At 44.5% G+C, this 19,533-nt stretch overlaps 1 protein-coding gene across 9 annotated transcripts in view; it reads right to left on the bottom strand.

Moving 5' to 3' along the window:
* Nucleotides 1-19,533, bottom strand: part of DOCK9 (dedicator of cytokinesis 9) — a 288,392-nt gene that overhangs the window by 135,788 nt on the left and 133,071 nt on the right. For all 9 annotated transcript variants that reach the window (XM_069601936.1, XM_069601934.1, XM_069601930.1 and 6 more), the window contains exon 2: nt 18,116-18,232. In XM_069601936.1, coding sequence (XP_069458037.1) covers nt 18,116-18,232 — 117 coding nt within the window. The remainder of the gene's footprint in view (nt 1-18,115; nt 18,233-19,533) is intronic.

A 19,533-nucleotide genomic window follows, 5' to 3' on the forward strand; every position in this document is an offset into this window, starting at 1 on the left:
CACAGAGTCAGACATGACTGAAGCAACTTAGCAGCAGCAGCAGCAGGCTAAAGGAAGAGAAGTGAGGAACTCTGTTCTCTACCTAAGTCCTTACAGGTGAATTGTTGATTTATTCAGCCTCCTCCAGGAGGGCTTTCAACACCCTGGCCCTTGGTTTCATCGTGAAAGTCACAGTGACCCTTATTATACACCTGGTTCCATGAAAGGCCACAGAGATGAGTGACAGTAAGACTGGAGGCATAATCTATTCCAAAAGCTTCAAAGTCTCATAATACAAGAGATTGTCAAAAGTGCTAAGAATCAGGTATAATAAAGAAATTACATACATTTCAAAGGAGGACATATTCTACATCCTCACTTACTGTGTCCTTATCTTGATTTATTTGGTTCTCTCAAGATTTTTAAAAAATTAATTATCACACTTTTAAAATGTTCATGAAATAACTCAGGTCAAGAAATAGGACTTTTAGGGTTATTTCTGGCCCAATCCCCATCACAACATCAGGAAGAAAGAAAATTTACTATAGAATTTTCCTGGTGGAATTAACAACTCAAGAAACTTTAATTATGTGACACTTATCCAAATACTTCTTAAAGGTGAGAAATAGTAAATGAACCTTTTTTAAAAAAAGTTATTATTGTGGATCAAAGTGACATTATGCTCTCATTCTCAAAAGAAAGAAACTTTAATCATTAGAGACAGACTTGACCTTTAGCAGATAGGAGAGCATTGGGCATAATTAAACCAATCAACCATGTGTTTCTAACCACCCACCATACCAGAAAGGTGTAGGAAAGAAGAACACAAAATCACAGGCTGGAATGAGCGGAAAGGGTAGCAGAGTCTAAATCCAACAGGGAGGATAAGAGAACGCCAAGAAGATGACTCTCAGTCACTCTTTTCAACCCCATGGACTATATATAGTCCACCGAATTCTCCAGGCCAGAATACTGGAGTGGGTAGCTGTTCCCTTCTCCAGGGGATCTTCCAACCTAGGGATCGAACCCAGGTCTCCAGCAGTGCAGGCAGATTCTTTACCAGCTGAGCTACTAGGGAAGCCTACTAGTTCTCAGTGCACAGTATCAAATGGTATTCTGGTTTGTTCTCTCACAGAGTTAGCTGCTACAAGCTAACTGAGCCCAAACAACTCTGGTCATACCAGCCGAAACCCAGTCTCCAGGCTTTGAAAGTCGAGATCTGAACCCAGACCTTGGTGACCTTATAAACCACACCTTGGGGGTGGTCAATAGCTCGTCAATTGAGCTCTGATAGCTCGTCAATCTCTCACTCCATTATCCAAAACCCTTCTGCAGACACATGTCCTTTTTTCCCCTTCCATCCAGACTCTGGGTTCCTTTGAGGGCAGAAGACATATCTTTCTATCTGCTAAGTACTCAGTAAATGTTTCAAGAAATGAATGGATAAAACAGTCAATGGAGATAGAAATAGGAGCCTACCAATAATCATCCATTACTTGCAGCTTTCCTCCCTATTATTTCAAAAAGTCCTCTGGTCCATTATGGGAATTGACAAGGGAAGACTGTCGCATAAGTAAGTGAATGTTCTATTTTAATTTCTCCATATATTTTATGTATTAAAAGTCACATTCAGGTAATAGTCTATTGCATGTCAAATCGATTCACATTAAATTTCTGTAGTTTCATTTATCTGACTAACAGATTCCAAATCAGTATCTGATTTCTACTCATGAAGACTAAAATTCATCTCAGAAATGAGCTTAGATCTCTTTTTCATTGCTGTGGTATTCTTTCCCACTCATTAAAATCATATTCCTGCTAAAAAACAGGTCTGCAGCCACTTTATATAAATCAACACCAAGGTGGACATTTAAAGAGCGTTAGTCCCATTCCTTTGTTTGGAAATAAATCATTTCCACTCTACTAAAAAGTCAATGTACAAGGGGTGCCTGTGTGCTAAGTTGCTTAGGTCACGTCCGACTCTTTTGTGACTCCATGGACTGTAGCCCGCCAGGCTCCTCCGTCCATGGGGTTCTCCAGGCAAGAATACCAGAGTGGGTTGCCATTTCCTCCTTCAGGGGATCTTCCCCACCCAAGGATCGAACTCATGTCTCTTATGTCTCTTGCGTTGGCAGGGGTGGTTCTTTATCACTAGCACCACCTGGAAAGCCACAGGTGGCCCCTTTTTCTACTGAAAAAGCTACAAGTCTTTTTTGAGCAAGGGGTAGGGAGAAAAAAAATTACACACTATGAAGTGTGATAAGATCTGGAAATTGAACCTAAACATAGCATTTCAGACAACCTTTGGGATATAAATCTAAGAGCACGAAATACAACTTAAAAATAAAAGCCTTCTTCCAGCTACTATAATAGATTAAATCATTTCCAGTTGATACTGTTACTTAGGTTAAGTCTGGGCAGTGCTTGACGCACAGAAATCCTTAATCACCTTGGCCAAGCATGGGCATGAATCTTATGAGACCTTTCACAAAATTTTAAGATTAATTAAAAAGGAAACTTAACTAGGACTGCAAAAGGAGGAGGAAAAGGTGAAGTTCTCTTCCAAAGGACTTACATAGTGATGCATGAACACCTGAGAGCCTTTATTGGCTTTATTAGATTTTTTTAAAGCAGTATTTTCTTAAGTCTTTATTGAAACCTTTACAATACTGCTTTTTATGTGTCAGTTTTGGGGCCATAAGACATGTAGGTTCCTTAGCTCCTTGACCAGGGATCGAACTCACACTGCCTGTGTTGGAGGGTTAAGTCTTAACCTCTGGACCAACAGGGAAGTCCCTGAACTTTTTTTTAATGGAGTGAAATGATAAAATGCAGAGGTACCCCCAGACCCCAATAGGAAGGTTACATTTTACGACTACAGCCACATCTAGTTTGGAAGGCCAAATTTCAAATAGAGACTTTTTTATTTTATAAACTTCTTTTTTCTCTTGGCTGAAACGATTCCCTCCAAAAACGGGTCACTTGAATAGCTATGAGCCACATATGGAAAGTGGGATGCTTAGCCCAAGGAAGCAGGGCCCCTGAAGGGTACCATGTCTCCCCCCCTGGGCCCCAGCCCAGGCTTCCTGGCATCTTCCACTCCTCTTCCTACCACTCACTGCTCTCCCCTGATGGCCTGCCACGGCCCTGTTTCTTTAGCTTCAACTTGGAATCCCTCTTACTAATGAATTTCCTGCCCCCAACCTGGCTAGGGCTCCGTCTTTCCTCCACCAGTGCGGTCTAACATGCTACTCTGACCCCACTGAAGCCGGGATACCAAGGCACTCATGTTTCAAACCGCAAGCAATGTGAGGCGCATAATTTAATTAAACTTCCTATGGAAGAATTTGAGAAGTGATCTTGGAAAGAGGTTGGACTTGAGGGCCAGGAAACCTGAGGTCTCATCTGAGCTCTGCCTCTAATTAGCTGTATGGTCTTGGAGGAAAGTTTTAACCTTCCACATCCAAGGTTTTCTAGGATCTCCAGGTTTCCTTTGTGGTTTAAAAACTCCACAGTTCCATGGAATTCTAAGTCTCTCTCTCCACAAATGATTTATTATCTGAGCATGACGAATTGCTCTTTGAGAAACTAAAAACTTAAAAAATGTCCATAAACAAGATGAATATCTTTTGATTATCCCACTTATTTTCTTAAAGGAATAGTTTTAATGTGTTTTTATGAAAGGAATTGTATTACAAGGAGGGGAGATTCACTGTGTTGACTTAAATACAGGCTGTTAGTATTAACAAAGATGTTCTTTTGTATCATCATTTCTTTATTTTTCTAATCCTCTCAATTCATAGCACGTCAGATTTTTTTATTAATCGTTTTACAATGGGCATTAAACAACCCTCTTCATTCCTGGTGGGAAGTAGGCATATCTCTTGGGTGTTTAAAATATCATTATTTTATAGGACTTCAATTAAGACACTGAAACAAAAGACCCACCCTCCCCCTGGGACACAGGAACAATGAGCTGGAGACAAGATCCCAGAGAAGTGGGTGGGCTGGAACCCGAGCCAGCTGTGCAGATCCACAGACTCTCCCCATCTCTTGGTTCAAAGGAGCACAGGGCTGGGAGTGTCCGCCCTGAGAGAGAAAAACAAACACCACTGGCAGCCCAGGAGGGAGTGTGGGGCTCAGAGCCGGCTCCTCGGGTGTCCTGAGCAGAACAGCCTCAAAGGAAGGCGGGGCCCTAGTGCACCAGACGAGACAGTTAGAAGAGGTGCAGAGGGTCCTCCCTGGCAACCAGTCAGCAGGTATGGCTGCAGGGCAGAGAGACAGAAGGGAATACCTAGGCTCCCACTGTCTTTAAGATGGATCTTGGGGCCTGGGGACGGCCTAAAGTCAGAGCAGAGGGCCCCAGGCCCACTCTGACCACCTGCTGGACAGTCCAGCTCACCAGGCCTCAAGAACTGTCAGCTCCAACCCACCCCCAGGCTAAGATGTGGACTATTTCAGCAGGCAACCTCTCCTGTCTGTAATCCCAGATGAAGCAACTGTGTGTCTGTGTGTGTGAGATAAGTCACTAAGTCATGTCCAATTGACTCTTTGCGACCCCGTGGATTGTAGCCCACCAGGCCCCTCTGTCCATGGGATTCTCCAGGCAAGAATACTGGAGTGGGTTGCCATTTCCTCCTCCAGGGGATCTTTCTGACCCAGGGACTGAACTCATGTCTTTTACATCCCCTGCATCAGCAGGCATGTTCTTTACCACTAGCCACCTGGGAAGCACCTGTACTTGTGTTTATTATTAAGTTTGTTTTCATTTTCTTAGCAGAGCTAGCCCTTCATATGCATTTGCCAGAGAACGAGTACTCTGGTCTACCAGGAGCAAGGCACCTTGGAGTGGGGGTGGGAGAGGCCAGGGCTCTGTGAAGGGAGGCAAGTGGGTGTGTGAGAAACAAAAGCCCAGGAGGGCTGAGTTCCCAGGCGGGCTTCGCTGGGGCCCAGCCTCTCTCCCTCGCTAAAGAGTTAAGCCCTGGGTTGAATTTCTATTGTGGTCAGCTGGGCCAAATGGATTTTCAACTATCCCCTGCTAGAGAGACAGCGCCCAATACCTACTTCCTTTCATCTCTGGGTCCCTGCAAATCTGCTGGAAATGCCCCCTTGAATCCGTCTGTTAGTGCACTAAAACGTTGCAAATCCAGCACGGTGTTAGACCTCCCTTTGGATGAGGCTAGGGACTTCGCTGCCACTTACTGGGCACAGCAGTAATGGAACCTTTCCAGATATCTGGGCAGAGGCATTTGTTTCAGAGCAGATGACTCGCTTTCGAGAGGATTCAGTCCCAAGCTAGGCTGGAAACTGAAATTCACCCAGGGCGTTCCCCACATCTCACTGGGGAGATCATGGCTTGGCCACTGACCCACAGTGTTCCATGAAGATCAGACAAGTCCATTTCCAGGGAGGCAGTTTCCTGAGGATTTTCAGTGTTTAATTCACTAATAATCAAGGAAACAAACAAAGCATTGGGACCAGACAAGAGTCCGGAGAAAGATTTCCATTTAGGTTTCTAAAGGGATTTAAACAAACAAACAAAAAAGACAAATTCCCAGGACTTCCCTGGTTAGACTCCACCTTCCAGGCCAAGGGATGTGGGTTCAATCCCTGGTCGGGGAACTAAGATTCCACATGCCTCACAGCCAAAAAACCAAAACAAAAAACAGAAGCAGTATTATAACAGATCCAATAAAGGCTTTTAAAATGACCCACATAAAAAACAAACAAACAAACAACAACAAAACGCCCAAGAAATGAATTAAAACATCACAAGGACAAGCCTGATATGGACAGAGAAGTGGACATCTCTCTGCCTCTGACAGCTCCTCTTTACCAGCCCCTGCATGGTCCCCTAGCTTCTATCTTTTAATGGTCTCTGTTCCCTCACAGTGTCACCTTGTGGCTTCAAGGACTTTCCTTGTCCATTGCCATGACAACACACAATTTAGGGGGCTCTTGTGTAACAACAAACTGGTTCCAAATAGGAAAAGGAGTATGTCAAGGCCGTATATTGTCACCCTGCTTATTTAACTTCTATGCAGAGTACATCATAAGAAACGCTGGACTGGAAGAAACACAAGCTGGAATCAAGACTGCAGGGAGAAATATCAATAACCTCAGATATGCAGATGACACCACCCTTATGGCAGAAAGTGAAGAGGAGCTAAAAAGCCTCTTGATGAAAGTAAAAGAGGAGAGTGAAAAAGTTGGCTTAAAGCTCAACATTCAGAAAACAAAGACCATGGCATCTGGTCCCATCACTTCATGGGAAATAGATGGGGAAACAGTGGAAACAGTGTCAGACTTTATTTTTGGGGGTTCCAGAATCACTGCAGATGGTGACTGCAGCCAGGATATTAAAAGACACTTACTCCTTGGAAGAAAAGTTATGACCAACCTAGATAGTATATTCAAAAGCAGAGACATTACTTTGCCGACTAAGGTCCATCTAGTCAAGGCTATGGTTTTTCCTGAGGTCATGTATGGATGTGCGAGTTGGACTGTGAAGAAGGCTGAGCACCGAAGAATTGATGCTTTTGAACTGTGGTGTTGGAGAAGACTCTTGAGAGTCCCTTGGACTGCAAGGAGATCCAACCAGTCCATTCTGAAGGAGATCAGCCCTGGGATTTCTTTGGAAGGAATAATGCTAAAGCTGAAACTCCAGTACTTTGGCCACCTCATGCGAAGAGTTGACTCATTGGAAAAGACTTTGATGCTGGGAGGGATGGGGGGCAGGAGAAGAAGGGGACGACAGAGGATGAAATGGCTGAATGGCATCACTGACTCGATGGACGCGAGTCTGGGGGGACTCCGGGAGTTGGTGATGGACAGGGAGGCCTGGCATGCTGCGATTCATGGGGTTGCAAAGAGTCAGACACGACTGAGCGAATGAACTAAACTGAACTGAACTGTGTAACCCTCAGTGTGCACCCTCCCTGATGGGTAGGCCTGCCTTCCCTCCGCCACCCCTCTGCACAGATGTCAGTCATCTTTCTAAAACTCTCATCCATAGCATCATTGTCTCAGCTTAAATTCTTTCAGTGACCCCCTCACTGCTATCAGAATAAACTTCAGACTGCTCGGTGTGACCTAAGACCTTTGATGACCAGTGGTACTGACTTTCCTGGACTCTCCTCCTGCCCTTCTTCCAACCTCCAGCAGACAAGCTACTTCTCACTCCCTAAGGCACTGGCCCCCTCTGCCTGGCTGGTGGAGTGGCTCACTCCCGCCTCCTGCAGCACACAGCAAGCGATTCTGCTGAAATGACTCAAAAACCCTTGCTGTATCGCCTAGCAGACTCAAGCACCGCAGACTATGCTGGTCATCTTCGCTTCTCCAACACCTTTAATAACATAAACGTCTGGGTGAATGGGTCATCGGGACTTTTAAACAAAGGCTGCCTTGTTTAGTTGAAGATCACTTGAGGTGGACTCCCTTGGTGATACAGTGGATAAGAATCTGCACGGGTTCAATTGCTGGTCTGGGAAGAGCCCACGTGCCCGGAGCAACGAAGCCCGCGTGCCGCGACTGCTGAGCCTGTGCTCCTAGAGCTGTGACTCCTGAAGCCCGTGCTCTGCAACAGGAGTAGCCCCCGCTCACCACAATTAGAGAAAGACCGTGCAGGGCAACGATGACCCCGCGCGGCCGAAAATAAAGAATTTTTTTTAAAAAAGAAAGATCACTTGAGGTTCCAAAGGAGACACTGTCTTAGCAACTGGTGAGACATCAAGGAGCTCTGTCACTGCATAATGTTCTGTTTCCTAAAGCGTCATATATGTACACTTAGAAATGTCAGCAGACCTTTGAGAGTCATAAAAATTCCATTCCGCTACCTTGCAACCCACCCGCTCAGATTATACATGACATAACAGCTTATTCAAGGGCAGTAAATTCTAACTAAGTTAAGTGTCCAGAATACTTAGTGACTGGACTTGTCAATTAAGTTCAGTTTTTAGAGAGATGGGGGGTTGGTATTAAGCAAAGAGGCTGGTTTTTAATCACTTCTTAAGTATCACTGCCTAGATGAGGATGGAGAGACAGAGGGTGCCCAGAAGACCAGGAGCAGCCAGGTAGCCACTCAGGAACGAGTGGCAGGGCCAGCTTCCCCATGAATAAGGGGCTAAGCCTGCTCTCCACATCGTATGACTTTGCAACTAAAAACTGCCCACCCTCAAAAACAAAACGATGCTACTAGCGGGGAGGAAGCACGCTCTGATAAGCACCTAGGTCACTCAACCCCCTCTGTGCCGCCTGGAGGACACTGGTCAGGGTGTACAGAGAGATTCCGTGAACAGTGCTACCTCTATGGATTCTCATACATCCAATGAGAACCCAGATTTTAGGGCAAATGTACCCTCTGAATTACAGGTTAAGAAAAGCGAATTTTAGGATGGTTTCTCGCTTACCAAAATACCCAAATTACTAACAGACAGACTGGGGCTAAATCTAGAACCAGATGACTTTATCTCAGGTCTTACCCCTACCTTGGTGCCTAGTGAAGTGAAATGTGAAAGTGGAAGTCGCTCAGTTGTGTCCAACTGGAATTCTCCAGGCCAGAATACTGCAGTGAGTAGCTGTTCCCTTCTCCAGCGGATCTTCCCAACCTAGGGATCAATCCCAGGTCTTCCACATTGCAGGGAGATTCTTTACCAGCTGAGCCACAAGGGAAGCCCACCCTGGTGCCTAGAGCACCTAGCATTCCATTCAGTAACAAAGCCTTGAGGAAGGAGTGGGCAAGAGTAAGTTCTTTTATTTTCTAGTTGTCTGTGTCTTCTTTAGAACACAATTTTAGTTGTTTAAAAGACCCTACCTTTGTGCAAACACCTAGTATAGTGAATAGTGAATATGTTGTTGTTTAGTTGCTCAGTTAAGTCCGAGTCTTTGAGATCAAAGGGATCAAACCCACGTTTCCTGCTTGGCAGGTGGACTCTATGCCACTGAGCCACCAGGGAAGCCCAAATAGTGAATATGCGTCCAATTAAAACATGCCCACTATTTACATAATTCCAATATCCCAATAAGGCTCCTTCAGGACTTGCCTTAGGAAGGCACACTCCTCCATGCACTCAGTGAGTGACTCCGTAAGGTCTCACTCATGCGTGAAGGGGAGCCTCACACAGACCCCTCTGTGAGCACCGTCATCACAGTGGTCCTGTTGGGGCAGCACTTCTACGCCTGGCGTGCCAGGCAGAGTCCATCTTAAACACAGTGGAGCGGAGGTTACGCTTTCCGGATAAAATGCTGAGCAGGCGGGGAAGCCCTGACTAGAGGTCTCCTGCCATCAGGGGACTTTGTGGAGCTCCCTGAACTCGTCCTCAGGGGCTTCAGGCCCATACTCCAGGCGCTGCTGATACGAGGCCACTCAGGCCCAGGCAGGACACTCAGCAGGACCTGGGCTCGGCCAGGCAGAGGGGTGGACACAGCAGGACTGTTCAGGGTGCAGGAACCACAGAGTGTGTGCCTCCTGTTGTTTAGTCAACAAGTTGTGTCCGACTCTTTGCGACCCCAAGGACTGTAGCCCACCAGGCTCCTCTGTCCACGGGATTCTCCAGGCATGAATACTGGAGTGGGTTGCCATGCCCTCCTCCAGGGGATCTTCCTGACCCAGGGATCAAACTCATGTCTCCTGCATTGGTATGTGGATTCTTTACCACTGAGCCAGCAGGGAAGCCCCATGCGTGTGTCCAGTAATATGTTAAATGGCATCTGATAATTCTGAGGCCCAAAGCTCGGTTTTCATTTTCTTCAAGGACTTGGGGGTTTTGTTGTTGCGTGCGGACATGTTTTCCCCCCACTTCTGTCTCCCTCATCCACCGCCTTGAGCTAGGTTTTTACGACCTCCAAGGCAGCTAGTGTTGAGATTCCAAATCCATCCATTTATTCAAGACATATTAAGTGCCTACCATGGATAAAAACACTGTCATAGGAACATAGCAAATGCAAAGGTGAATCAAAAAAAACCCCTATGATTTATAATAAAAACCCAGTGACTATAGTTTGCCACTCTCATGGAGATTTTATTTTCTATTTGGGGAGAGAATAAAAAAGTCTTATACTTAAAATAACTATAATAAAGAATGATTTTCAATGAATAGTAGAGATACAATATAAATAACCCTCCACCTGCTTGCACTGTCCAAAGATTTCATCTTGCTTCAAATCTTCCCCTATCAATGCCTGTTAGCTGTGTTTAATAACCTAAGACATGTACGTTAATCACACAGATAGAAGTATCATTCTACTCTTCATTGGTTACTCGTATGGTCTGTGCTTACCCAGTTCCACTCACTGTGGAAGTGTCATCATTCTCTCAGACCTATTTAAAATGTGAGCTAAAAAACCCTATTATTTTTAAAAAGCAAAGATGATTTGAGAAAGAAAGAGAGAGGATGAGAGGGAGAGAAGGAAAGGGAAAGCCGCTCAGTCATGTCTGACTTTTTGCAACCCCGTGGACTATACAGTCCATGGAATTCTCCAGGCCAGAACATTGGAGTGGGTAGTCTTTCCCTTCTCCAGGGGATCTTCCTAACCCAGGGATCGAACCCAGGTCTCCTGCATTGCAGGTGGATTCTTTACCAGCTGAGCCACCAGGGAAGAGGGAAGGAGGAAGGAAAGAAACTGTGGCCTGATATGGGGAAGACACTGCTTCGGTGACGGACTTCCAGATCCATCCAATACCTCTCATTCCACCTGAGAAAATCAGATGTTAGACTCACTTATGCAGGTAATATTGTGAGTGTGTGTGTGTATGTTTTATTTCATCTAGTTATTTAGGTAGGTAATCTCAACTCCCTGCTTGATAACAAGTTTTCCTAAGCACAGCATAGTGTTTCTAACAAAAATCATGCCATACATTGCCTGCGTGGTGGGGGAAAAAAAAAAAGCTACTGCCTCACCAAGCTGTCTTGAGGAAAAATGAAGACGTCTGAAGTGCTAGGTAAACACAGAGATCAACCTGACAGATGTTTTCTCTAAGGGTTTCTGCAGGAGGTGCCGCAGCTCCCAGGGCTGCCCAACTGCTGGGCCAGCATCACCCCACCTTCTGTGCAATTGCCGCAGCTCCCTAACAGGACGCAGAGCACACATCACCACGCCCCCGAGGGCCGCTCATGGGAGCGCAGCACCGGCCCTGCTCTGCTGAGGGATGGGCCTTCTCTGCCGGGACAGAGCACGGGACCCAGAGGGGCGCCGGGGGCAGTGAGGAGGGCCGGAGCACCCACCTGGGTGGCACACCAGCTGGACCATGCTGGGTACAGCCAGAAGGCCCAGAAGCGGGTGGAGGGCCTGGCAGCGGGCGAGGGCTCCACCAGGGAGCAAGGGTTGGAAGGAGGCCTGCCGGGAGGTGGGGGAGAGCTGGGTGAAGAGCGCACTGGGCAGAGGGAACAGCCCGAGAAGAGACCCTGGGGCAGGAGGCTCCCAGAGGAGCCCCAGGGAGGGCAGTGGGGCTGCAGCAGACAGTGGGCCAGAGGCAGTGATTGATAAGAACACAGTAAGCCACAGTAGGACTTCACTGAGGGCCTCTGATCACAGGCGTGAGGTGATTGGACCTGCCGATCACTTACTTTTTAAAAGATCATCCTGGCTATGCTGTTAGGACAGACAGGAAAGGGGCAAGGACAGGACCTGGAAGACCTGATCAGATTAACCAAGGTAAGAAAGGATGAGGGCTGCGGCCACGGTGACAGCAGTGGGGGGCTGACCTGCTGCCACGCCCTCCCCATCCCCTGCCTTTCCGAACCCTCCCCCGGGCTGTTCTTCACCAGGCCAGCCTGACATTCCCTCCCTCAGCCCAATGCGCCTCTCAATTTCTCTAACACCCAATCCTCTGCTCCCTTTCAGAAACAGAACTCTCTCTCCTTCCTGAACTCTTCCTGTAAAGACCCTTCATTCCATCCCCACAGATTCCTCTAAAGAGCCGTTACTTCCAAATACATCCTCCCATAACTCTTCGGCCTCTTCCTCACTCCTGGGCTTCCCTTCCTAGCTTGTTCTCTCATTTCCCCAGTCCTGATCAAAACCTCCCGTTACTGCTCTGAGTCATGAGGATTCCTTCTCTCCGCTACCATTCAACGCTGACCTCTGTGCTCTGCTCAGTCAATTCTTCAGCCCTGGCAGGAAAAGACCATCCTAGGCAACAATGCCTAGGATGCTTATTCATTGGAACGACATGCCTATTCATTAGAAGGACTGATGCTGAAGCCAAAGCTCTAATAAATACTTCAGCCACCTGATGCAAAGAGCTGACTCATTAGAAAAGACTCTGATGCTGGGAAAGACTGAAGGCAGGAGGAGAAGGGGACGACAGAGGGTGAGATGGTTGGATGACATCACCGACTCAATGGACAAGAGTTTGAGCAAGCTCTGGGAGATGCTGAAGGACAGGGAAGCCTGGCGTGCAGCAGTCCATGGGGCCTCAAAGAGTCAGACACAACTGCGTGAGCGAACAACAACCACAAAGACAAGAATGCCCTGGTTATCAGCACCGAGGACCACTCTCCCACCTCAGCGGCAGGACTGCGGGGCCACCGGCTCTTTCTGCCTGCCTTCTTCAAAGGCCTCTCGATGCCTTCCAGGGCCCCTCACTTTCCTGGTCCTCCTCCCACTTTCTGTCTGATTCTCACTCACCTCCCTTCCTCATAGGTGAAGGTGCTCCCTGAGATCCAGTCCCTTGAGGGCACCCTCAAGCGCTCGGCCCCTCTGACTGCTGTCTCATGTTTCTGTGGGTGAGCCCAGATCAGTAACCCTGGCTTGGCTCTTCAGCTGGACTTCTGCATTTCCAACCACTAAGGGTGTCCCAGGTGGCACTAGTGGTAAAGAACCTGCCTGCCAATGCAGGAGACATAAGAGATGTAGGTTTGATCCCTGGGTTAGGAAGAGCCCCTGGAGAAGGGCATGGCAACCCACTCCAGTATCCTTGCCTGGAGAACCCCATGGACAGAGGAGCCTGGTGGACTACAATCTATAAGGCTGCAAAGCGTCAGACATGACAGAAGCGACTTAGCAGGCACACAAGCACAAAGGACTCAGCACCTGGACGTCCCACTATCTTAAACTTCCAAAAATAAATTTCCATGGGATTCGATTTGTCATGATACTAGTCACATTCTCCTTGTCACTATTAAGGTTAATTCAGTAGCTCCTTTCCTAAGTTTTGAGCAATTCAAAAGCAAGAACCCTGTCTGAGCCCTTTGCACAATCAGTATAGCTATAAACTATATGCTAAAGAAATACATTCTTCAACTCAGCTGATCAGTGCTGTTCAAAATAATAAGCTCTTCTTTTTAAGACATAGTTGATGATAAAAAAAAAAGATAAAAAAGACCTGTCACCATTTTTCATTAAAGGGATTATTTGACATAGAATTAAAATTCTTATCTCCTGAGGGTCTGGCCAGTGTCAATTTAGAAACATTATTTATCCAGATTTTTCAGGTAGGTTCAATCCTTGACATGAACTAATATCCCAGAAACCACAATGCTCACAGAAATGGACATCATTGACCACTGAATGCAGACTGATAAAAATTTTGAGGAATTTTGTCAAAAGAGCACTTTGCAATAAAAAGCCCAAAATAAAGTATTGAAATTATTTTTTGGCAGCATGTAATAAAAAGTGAGGACAAAACACCATGAATAAAAAAAAGTTCTTTTCAAAAGGACAGATGGGAAATGAGATGAGGGACGTCCAGGCCCTTTGTAAGTAGCGGGGCCTGGTTTCCTTTTTAGGTCAGTGGTTTGTAGATCTTTATCAGTCTCATGAAAGCCAAAGAGGAAAAGAAACAGAGGAAAAATAAAGATCAGGATGTTATTTAAAGGAAAATGAATTAACCACATTTTTTTGATACAATGCTGAGAACACTCTAGGATTCTCCTGTAACTAAACATTTCCAAAAGTGAACATTTCTAGAGCTTCCAATTATTAATAATTTTCCCATCTTCCCTTTTAAATTTTTTTGTGGAAGAGATCTGACATTGACGATACACCCTGCAACGTCAACTGAATGAGCATCAGAGAGTCATGCTTTGCCCTGACTGCTCATACAGCTTCTAGAAGACAACAATTTCAGATCTGTATGGCACAGAACTCTCATAACAACCTGCTCTTTTTTTTTTTTTTCCTACTGTGGCATAATATTCGTAACAAAAAATTTACATCTCAACCATTTTTAAGAGTACAATTCAGTAGCATTAAGAACATCCTCCATCTTGCACAGGGCTCTTTCCATCTTGTGGAATCGAAACACTGTACCCATTAAACAATTACCTCCCTTTATCTCCTGGCAACCACCATTTCACTTTCTGTCTTGATAAACTGACTATCCCAGGTATCTCGTATAAGTGGAATCATACAATATTTGTTCCTTTTTGACTCATTTCAATTAGCATAATGCCTCAAAGTTCATTCATGTTGTAGCATGTGTCGGAATTTCCTTCCTTTTTAAGGACGAATAATATTCCATTGTGCGTATGCATGCAATTTGTTCATCCATTCTCCCATTGATAGACTCTTGGGCTTTTTTCTGCCTTTTGGCTACTATGAATAATCCTGCTAGGAATGTGGGATGTACAAGTAATTCTTTGAGTCTCTGCTGTCAATTCTTTTGGGTATATCCTCAGAAGTAGAATATGACCTACTCTTTTCATATCTTTCTTACAAACTTTATGCCTCATTAGTTTATGTCCGACACCAAAGTGTAATGTCTGGAGGTCAAAGAGGCACCAACAGAGTACCTGAGCCTTCCTCAAGGCCACAGTCTGGGTGGAGACTCTTGAAGACAGAAAGCATGAGAAGCCATTACTGAAAAGCTCTAGACAATGCACTTAGGTGTTCAGATACACAGCGCAGACAGTAAGTATTAGAAGAAAAAGAGAAGACGGAAAAAATTACTGTGGACTTGACTTCCCTGGTGGCTCAGATGGTAAAGCGTCTGTCTACAATGTGGGAGACCCGGGTTCGAGCCCTGGGTTGGGAAGATCCCCTGGAGAAGGAAATGGCAATCCACTCCAGCACAATTGCCTAGAAAATCCCATGGACAGAGGAACCTGGTAGGCCCCAGTCTATGGGGTCGCAAAGAGTTGGACACGACTGACTGACTTCAGTTCAGTTCAGTTGAACAGCTTCAGAAGACATGGAATCTGAAGTGGCCTCATAGGTGAAAACATTCTAGAAGGTTGGGAACGAAGAGAAGATATTGCTGGGGAGGAGAACCAGGATGCCAGGGCAGACACAGAGCAGAAAGACCCCAAAGCACCAGAGTCTGATTCTGAAAACACAAGTGCAGTCAGCTAGAGAGGGCTGTCTGAGCTTCGGCATTCCTGCCCTAATCTTGGCAGATAAAACTTCATAAATATTCTGACAGCTGAGAACTGTCTTTTTGAAATTCACATTGACTTCCTGTCTCTCAGGATCTTTTGTTTTAAACACTCTTCTCCCACCTTAGACAAGTAGATCCAACAACAAACCTTCTCTCCACCAGGTTCGTTCTCAGACATCTTTAGGGGCTAACCAATACCAACAGAGGTCTACACGTGACCTGTATAAATGCATCATTGCCATACACAGTTTAGTAAATTATCATTCTGAATATATTTGACAGAATTTCTCACCAAATTCTATTATCTTATTAATAATATGTAATAATATATATTATAATATATAATAACATAATATATAATAATGCAATAACTAATACTGTTTAACTGGAAAGTGTAGGATTACAACTCAACCCCACTATGCGTTTTGCTCACTAGTTGACCCATTTCCTAACCAACTTGCTACCTTGATTTCACATGAAGTAAAATACTTGCCCCTGTCTAATTTATTCCCTCTGCCTCTGATAATACAATAATAATTCTGCCTAAAAATGCAGGGACAGACAGAAGAAACCCACGACATCACTAAGACATTTCACTGGATCAACTAACTACATAGTTATAAAAGCATTGAGACAATTTAGCAAGAAAGCACATCGCCTTCCCAGACTAGGATACAGGAGGACTCCTAGGAAAAAAACAACAGCATCTAAACTTCCATGTGGCCCATTGCAATTACTGTGATGGGGATCAAAGCTGAAATTCAAGCTCCTTAATCTTTGAAAAAGCTTCCCCTAAACAGAACTTAACACTCTTCATTCAATCTTGGCTAGCAAAATGTCAATGGGTTCTTTGCTGTTCCTAGAATATTTATGTCTGGTATCCCAAGAAAAGTTGTTACAGGTGAAAGGAAAAAAGGAGTTTTTCTCAAAGTTTTAACCACCTGTTTCTACAACTGCTTAAACATTCAGATTCTTTGTTGGTGAAATAAAAAATGAAATTTAAGTGTATCTTATTTCTGGGGTTGGTTTGCTTCTGAAGCAATTGGATCTCCAGTTTTTAAATAAAATTTTTCATTCTAGGCTGCAAAACTAGAAATAACTTTGTTACTCTAACTGATACTAAGAAGAACAGATACTAATACTTCATGCTCAGAGAAACTTGAGATAACCTTTAGCTTCCTTAGAGCACAGTACAGGAAAAATATGTCAACATGGAGTCTAATTTATAATCATCTAATTTAACTCCTCATGTAAACAAATCTGTTGTCAAAAAAGACTTCATTCCGAGGTTTCCATTTATTCATCTTTTAGTTGGGTAACCTATTCTTGTAATGAAGTTTTCAAGGGCACTGTATTTTAGGCCATGATTTGAAACCATTTATCAGTGGAACATCCCACTAATGCCCAATTTCATTTCTGTGGCATTCCGAATTTTTCAGAAAAGAACTGAAGAATCATCATTTTCTCCACAAGTATCTCTCACAAGTTTGAACAAGTGAATATTTGTGAAAATTCTCACCTTTGTTGTAAACTAGAAGATTTGGTGAGGGATAAAAAACTTCAAAGAATATGATTTGATGATTGTTATTAACATGGAAGTTTCCAAAGACAATTGAATACATAGTAAACTGTATATATAGCAACTGATATTCTGGGGAGTGGGATTAAAAAGAAGGTGGAGGGGAGGCTTTTTAATGTCAAGTGTTTCAATAGGGCATGCTTATTTGTTTGTTACAAGCATATATTAGTTTTTAAAATTAAACAACAAAGAATCAAGGAAGCTTCAAAAAAAAGGCAGAGGTGGGGGCGGGGGGCAATAGTCTAATTCAGGACAGACAAGTCTTGGATGATAACGGCATCAGGTAGAGAAGAAGGAAGCTCCAAGGTTAAATCCCAGGAGAGCAAGGGCAGTAACTGGAGTCTCCAATGAATGGATGTGACTCCAGGCTGCCAAGCATCTAACGTGACTGGGGTTCCATCACTCCTCACTGGCCTGGAAGCTGTTGTGGGTCACTGAGCACAGGAGATAATCTGAAAGGCTTCAAGCAGCCATCTAAAGAGCCGCTCATAACAAAAGCTATGCTGAGTCCTCTGCTGGCAGCTACTGAGTTCCCAGAAACAGCACCTGTCACTGTATCAGTGAGGTACACGTTAGGACATTCCTGGATGTCAGGAGCCCCAAACTCTTCTCAGGGAGCCCATGTGCAGTTCAGGGCCTCTCTCCAGGCAGTCTCCCAAAGTGACAGCTTAAAATAACACCTGACAAAACCTTCTACCACTTCTGAGCCAATCCCATCCTTAAGACTCCAAGGCACTGGGCAAAACCCCTAAAATCCTCTTCAAACAAATTCCCTAAGATGTAGGAGGCACTTGCGTCTACAGAATTAGCCCAGACTATGGACAGGGAAGTCTGGGGTGCTGCAGTCCATGGGGTCTCAAAAGTCAAACACAACTGAGCGGCTGAACTGGTACCACTTCTATTCAAGATAAAAGATAAATGCTTGAGAAAACATTTGTGTTATATATGTATGTGTGTTTTATGCATATGAATACGCACATATTCACATATATGCACACACGTAACATATATTCATATCTCTGTGTGTACACACACACACACATACATATGTAAAAAAATACCAATAAAAAATCAAGTCATGAGGGAATGCTTGGAACAAGATAATGGCAATAACTTTTCTCTCTTAAATAGCATCTCTTCTTTTCATTTTTTAATTCCTTAAATGAACTAACCCAACAATAAACCAAGAGACAGAAAAGAACTATCTGTAAAGCTTGACTGCCGATGCTATTTACCCTCACCTGAAAGTCATCATACGGGAAGAGCAGCATCTCCCGTAGACAGTCGTTCAGGATCTGTGTCTTCTTCTGGACAATGACATTTTCGTAGTCTAGCGGCTCAATCAGCTTTGGCTTGGCCTGGAAGGTGAAGAGATAAGCAATTGAAACACCTACAGATAAACGCGACTTCTCAAGACTGAAGAACTTTATACATCCTGCATGCATGCGTGCGTGAGCGCTCAGTCATGTCCGACTCTTTGTGACCCCTAACTGTAGCCCACCAGGCTCCTCTGCCCATGGAATTTCCCAGGCAAGAATAAACTGGCTGAAGTAGGTAGTCATTTCCTTCTCCAGGGGACCTTCCCAACTCAGGGATTAAAGCCACATCTCCTGCATTGGTAGGCAGATTCTTCACCACTGAGCCACCCAGGAAGCCTGAAGCATAGGCCCCTTATCCATCCTACTCTACATGTTTTTGCATTCTCCAACTTCTCTACAATGAGAGTGTGGCAGCTCTGCTGTTAGGAAGAATCAAAAGCAAGAGAAACAAGCTGTTTTCAAAAGAACAGAATACACTTCCTGGTCCTCTGCTTGTTTGGTTATTTAAGTACAAAGGAGGCTATGGGGTCTGGTGGAACTTCCAGTCATCTTGGGTCACCCCTGGCTAGGTCAGTCCCCTTCTAAGCCTTAAGCTTTCCCAGAGCCACCCTGCTTGGGGTTCCAGCCATGATCTGGCAACAACGGCCAGTGGCTCCAGCCATGACCATCTCTTCTTGGTCCTGGGCTTAAAACATCCACGGAGCTCAAAATTTTATATAAAACTCTGTGAAACTCTTCTGAGTCTCAAAATAGCCCTGTCTAATCTGATCTACCTACCTACTTACATATATAACACCGAAATATAGAGAAATGTGAGCAGGACTAAAACCAGGCCAGTAAGGGGGAAAAAGTACTTAAACCAGGGCTTGTGGGTGAGCCCCAGCGGATAGTGGTGGCCATTCCTAGCATGCACTAATCAGAAGAATGAGGCAATGAGCTGGAAAGAATATGCCTTTTCTAGCCATTTCCAAAGTCAGTAAAAAATCTCATCTAGTTCTAGTCATTGTCACAGTGTTTAGTGATCACTTTCCACATACAAGGCACTAACTAGGCTAACTCAACAGTAAAGATACATATTCAACTAATTATAGCACAGTATGCCAAGTGCTAAAGAGATACATATGCATGCATGTACACACACACACAGTTATCAGAAATAATTCATTATATCAATAAGTCCTTTACTGCAATATTATTTCTGAAACTATTTATAAAAACATCTGATATATACAGTTTCAACAAATGCTCTATATAGTAAAATGTCAGTTCATATATAGGAAAAATACTAAAGATATCTGGTATAAGGCAACTAGATTAGAAATTGTGACAGACTGCCCTGT

The sequence above is a fragment of the Ovis canadensis genome, chromosome 10 (assembly GCF_042477335.2).
Source record: "Ovis canadensis isolate MfBH-ARS-UI-01 breed Bighorn chromosome 10, ARS-UI_OviCan_v2, whole genome shotgun sequence".
Lineage (NCBI taxonomy): Eukaryota > Metazoa > Chordata > Mammalia > Artiodactyla > Bovidae > Ovis > Ovis canadensis.